Consider the following 5,636-nt stretch of genomic DNA (forward strand, 5'->3'; position numbering starts at 1 on the left):
AGCGTTACACTTCAATGCCAACTCAGAAGCATGGAAGGTGTAAATCCGTGTAGTCCTTTTTTTTTTTCCCCGCTGCTCAGCCTGAGTCATCACGCAACACAAACTCCACTGCTGTTCATCCTGTAAACAGGTAGTGCCTCAGATTTGGCCATGCCAGGCTCTTCAGTGAAATATGTTTGATTTTACAGTCACAGTTGTGTAATGGGAAGAAAAAAAAAAACATTGCTGCTTAGATTGTATGTGAAATGTGAATGTTTCATGGTAGCAGTGTATAGACTACAATCACAAATACACTAAAACTCAATAGCACAGTTGATAACCTGAAATCTAAGCTCTCACACATATAGTAATGGATAATGCCCTTCTTTGAGAAGAGTCGGAATCAGTAAAAGATTGTACATCAGTTTCACCAAATCAAAGATATTTATGATCTCTACAGCATGGTTTCAGCTAAAAATGTGAAACACTGAAAAACAGTAACTGAAGGAAACGTTTGACACGACGAGGACGTTATGGAGATTATCACGAACTGTTCTGACTTCGGACTTTTCAGCGACTCCATTCAGGAAACCAAACCAACCACAGAACCCATGCATGATGATCCGACTCTCCTGCTCGCTATTTTAAATCTTGCAGCTTATATTTCATTTTAATGAAGTGTATCTGTCAATATGGCTCCCACTGACATATGTGTGATTAAATTTGTTCACAAAATGCCTTAATAAGATAAAAAAAAAAGGACATCTCTCCTTGCCCCAGAAGCCAAATTCCAATGGTTCTTACAAACTATGGTACAATTTGACAATAATCTGGAGTGGAGTCAGATGTCCTCAGGGACTCTGTTTAAAAAAAGAAAAAAAAAAAAAGAAAAAAAAAAAAAGTATTGATCCTGAAGACACAAAGAAAAGGTATTCTACTTGTTAAGCTATGATCAGGAATAATAAAATATATGTTTTGCATGTTTTGCTTTCATTGTTTCATTTATTAGCATATTCCACTAAAATTAATTAAGAAAATTACTAAATTATTAATGTATATTTCAGTGGATTTCCTTGGGGAAAAAAAAAAACAACAAAATGCTGGTGTTTTTTCACATTCTTCTGCGACCTGGTGGCCTCCATGCAGGTTTGCATCCATTTGCACCTTTACACGCAGGTTTGGAGGATCGCATGGACGCGTGTGTTTTTTCAGTTGCGTTCACAGACTTCTCCACGTTATCAGCTGCTGTTCGCTTCTCAGGCGCCGTAATATCCCTCCGTGAAACCTTTTTGGTGCTAGCTTTCGCCAGTTCCGAGATGGCCATTCTGAGAAGGTCCAGAGTCAGAGGAATCACGCTGACGACTCCACCGTAGTAGTTTCGAGCTTCATTACAACTCAGACGATTCACTTCATCATGCGGGTAACTGCAGAGAGGACAAAGAGATAAATGGTACCATGAAGAAGCTGAACAAACATTTATTTAATAAAATATGACTAAATCAATAATGTCATTTAAACATTTGTGAGCTGGCCGGTTAGCCATTCATCTTATAACGCAATGCTGCTGAATTCTCAAATCTGATTGGTCAGCAGGTGTTGATTAATTTTCTATAACAGCAGCTCTGAATGTACACTATATGGCCAAAACAATGTGGTCACCTGACCATCACACCCACACGTGGTTCTTCCCCAAACCACAAAGCTGGAAGCGCACAATTGTATAGAATGTCTTTAAGCTTTATGATTTCCCTTCACTGGAACTAAGAGGCCCGAACCTGTTCCAGCATGACAATGCCTCTGTGCACAAAGCGAGCTCCATGAAGACATGGTGTGTGAAGGTTGGAGTGGAAGAACTCGAGTGTCCTGCACAGAGTCCTGACCTCAACCCCACTGAACACCTTTGGGATGAACTGGAACACCGACTGCACCCCAGACCTCCTCACCAACATCAGTGCCTGACCTCACTAATCAGCTGGATGAGCACAAATCGCTACAGCAACGCTCCAAATCTAGTGGAAAGTCTTCCCAGAAGAGTGGAGGTTACTCTTAAAAGGGCATTAAACCTGGATTTTGGGATGTTCAAGAAGTACATATGGCTGGATGATCAGGTGTCCACAAACTTTTGACCATATAGTGTAGTTCGGGCTGTAATTCAAATGATATGGACTTGATCTGGATGATAATAAATTGATTGCTATTTAACAAAGATGTATAAGGACATATATGGAGTGTATGTAATGATAAGTAAGTTTTCTGACACGAGAAACTCTTCAGGATGGAGGGGTTTTGGACATATTAACTAAATGAAAGAGAAAAAAGAGCAGCTGGTGAGGGAAAGCTGTTATAAAATAAGTGTCTCGTGGAATATTGAATGTAACAGTAAACAGATAAAAGCATGTTCTTTAATAAATAAAAATTGTAGTCGCTGATAAATTGCTGTGGTGTAAGAGGAATAAAACACTTCAGGATGTGATGTTATTGGAAATGAATCAACTTTGTAGTGGGAACAGTAAATTCACTTCACACTGGATCACATCACACTACCTTGTCATTGATTATTTTCCTGTAACAGCACTCCCACAAGGGTTTTATTCCTTACTTAATGTGTATAAGTGCATTGTCTCTTAACTGTGCCTGGAACTGGCTGAAGTTACAGTCAGGGCTGAGAACATTCCTGCAAGTGTCCAGAACTTCACTTGAGTGGTTCTGGGCCGACGCTAAAGATTCGATCATTTGAAACATCTCCTTGAGACTGTCCATGATGTCCAGGAAGAGTGAGAAGATCCGCATGTCTGTGGCATTGCTGCAGTGGTCTGTCATGTAGCATTGCACCTAAACACAGAATGACATATGTTTATATGTCCCCTGGGATAGACTCCAGGCTCCCCGCAACCCTGTGTAGGATAAGCGGTACAGAGAATGGATGGATGGATGGATGGATGGAATGGGTCAGACATTTGTACAGGGCCAACAAACAAGCAGGAGACCTGTTAGACCTGTTACACGAATCATACAATATACAGCATTTCATAGGCTTATTTATTTTGCTAGGCAGTTTTACAGTATCATTAATAATACAGATAAGATTTGATGAGAAAGAACGCAGTCAGATTTCACTATAAATGTTAAACATAACAGCATACAAAAAGGTAATACAATACAAATCAACTGCTACTTGTTGATGTCCTTTCTGACACACATCATAAACTCCAGGAAGAGTTTTGGATTTTAAAAGAGAAGGAAAATGACACTGAAGGTCCTTTCAATCACTCATAATTTTTTTCTTGTAATCCCTGTAAGTGTGTGAATGTGGTATTTGGAAACCATGTTCATCTTCCACTCAGTGCATCTTCTTCTAAAATTAAAAAGCAGATAATAATAATAGTAGTAATAATAATAATAATAGTTATAGATACTTGAGACTTATAAATCCTAACATGAGGGAGAAAATCACTTTCATTGCCATAATTATCAGATATAATTTAAATACAGCTTACATTTCTCTTTAACCCGAGGTCTACAAACTGTAAACAAGCACTCCAAAGAGGAATAAAATTTTTCTGTAATTTGAAATTGTGAATGGATTTGTTGCAGATATGTGATTAAAGTATAACATGTCATGAGTATGACTGGATTCATTACAACGCTATCTAAAAGCCAGTTGTGCATTTTTGACTTGTTTTGATGAAGCAATATTCCAGTTTCAGAAATTTAAAAATGCTCTTTTCCTGTTTTGCAGCCATGTGATTTTTTAAAAAAAGTGAAATATCACATGCAATCATAATTTCACATATGATTTTTTCTTCCACATGTAGGGTGTGGTATTATTTATCACATATGCTATCATTATTAATATTATTATTATTATTATTATTATTATAGTAGTAGTAGTAGTATAGTATATAGTAGTAGTAGTATGCCACATGTTTACTTGAGTTCATTTGTAATCACACATTACTCACATAATCACACACAATCACATGTGAAATGTACACAGTATGGCCAAAAGTTTGTGGACACCTGACCATCACACCCATGTACTTGTTGATCATCCAGTTCCAGATTTAGTTCCACTTTCCTGTTATAATAAGCTCCACTCTTCTGGCAAGGCTTTCCACTAGATTTTGTAACATGGCTGTGGGGATTTGTGTTCATTCAGACACAAGAGCATTAGTGAGGTCAGGCACTGATGTAGAGTGGGTGAGGAGGTCTGGGGTTCAGTCGGTGTTCCAGTTCATCCCAAAGGTGTTCAGTGGGGTTGAGGTCAGGGCTCTGTGCAGGACACTCGATTTCTTCCTCTCCAACCTTGGCAAACATGGAGCTCGCTTTGTGCACAGGTTCACTGTCATGCTGGAACAGGTTCGAGCCTCTTAGTTCCAGTGAAGGGAAATTGCAATACTACAGCGTACAGAGACATTTTAGACAATTGTGTGCTTTTTAAACTTTGTGGGATCAGTCTGGAGAAGACTCACATATTATTGGTGTGATATTGGTCAGGTGTCCACAGAGTTTTGGCGTCAAATTTTGTACCCGCTACAAGCTGCAAACTGCTTGCTTGGGTGTTAACATGAGGACACACAGTCACTGGGAATGCTGGGGACGATGCCGCTTGGGGGCCGTGGAGTTGGATTGGCGATCTCATATGGGGAGTTGTACTCTCATGGTTTGGAGCTGCGATTGCTGTGGTGGCTTTGGGGCTGCGGTTGTTGCGAGCAGTTTTGCACTCAGGTCTCCATCAGTGGACAGTGGAAAGGTTCAACTAACCCGACTTGATGTGAAAACCGTAATGAATTTCCTGGTTACACCATTGCACTATCTGTCCATCTAGTACACAGTTACAGAAGGAAATTATTTATAACCGCACTATCTGGTGTCACCCAGATGAGGATGGGTTCCCTTTTGAGTCTGGTTCCTCTCAGGGTTTCTTCTTCATGTCGTCTCTGGGAGTTTTTCCTTGCCACTGTCACCTCTGGTTTGCTCATTAGGGATAAATTCACATATTTACAATTTATTTTGATTTCATTTAATTTGAATGCATTTAATTTCAATGTCCCAGTGTCCCAGTGACCATTGTTAAAAGAGTAAAACTGAAGTGAATTGAACTGAGTGCAGAGTGTAGAGGTGTTGCTGACCTGTGTGACGGTAGACACCGCCTGTGTCCGGTGGCGCGCGTGCTCTCGGGAGCGCTCGAGCGCCGCTATGAAGGTGAACTGCTGCTGCTTAAAGAGCTGATGCTTCTTCTCAACAAGCAACATCATCTCCCTCACTTCATTCATTCTGGCTCACTCATATGATACCCTCATACTGATAACACAACACAACACACACTAGCATGTCAGTATCGCTGTGCTGAGAATGCAAACAAATATCTATACACAGTTACACACACAACTTTACTAAACTAAACAAAACTCTATCAGTTTCTCACTTAAATGAGCCCTCAGTTAGATCAAAAGATTATTAAAATCATCCACATATAGCTACATTTACCAGATTTTTCAGAGCAAGAAAATTCAGCTGTCCTGGTTTTTGTTTTGTTCTTTGTTTTTTTCGAAATTTCTTCACCAACTAGTGTGGCGTCGTTGCTCGGCAACACGGTTCAGAAAGCGCTCTATGCGCATGCGCACTTCCACGAAGACGATGGGCTGAGTCTGTAA

The 5,636-nt window shown here is 39.9% G+C and overlaps 1 protein-coding gene across 1 annotated transcript; it reads right to left on the reverse strand.

The window, feature by feature from the left end:
* Positions 1-912: 912 nt before the first annotated feature.
* Positions 913-5,587, reverse strand: spaca9 (sperm acrosome associated 9). Its single transcript, XM_026931529.3, has 4 exons — positions 5,470-5,587; positions 5,112-5,283; positions 2,609-2,811; positions 913-1,403 (listed from the first exon to the last, which is right to left on the reverse strand). The coding sequence occupies exons 2-4, from the start codon at positions 5,253-5,255 to the stop codon at positions 1,091-1,093; spliced, it is 660 nt and encodes a 219-aa protein (XP_026787330.3). The 5' UTR covers positions 5,256-5,283; positions 5,470-5,587; the 3' UTR covers positions 913-1,090.
* Positions 5,588-5,636: the final 49 nt, after the last annotated feature.

The sequence above is a fragment of the Pangasianodon hypophthalmus genome, chromosome 24 (assembly GCF_027358585.1).
Source record: "Pangasianodon hypophthalmus isolate fPanHyp1 chromosome 24, fPanHyp1.pri, whole genome shotgun sequence".
Classification (NCBI taxonomy): domain Eukaryota; kingdom Metazoa; phylum Chordata; class Actinopteri; order Siluriformes; family Pangasiidae; genus Pangasianodon; species Pangasianodon hypophthalmus.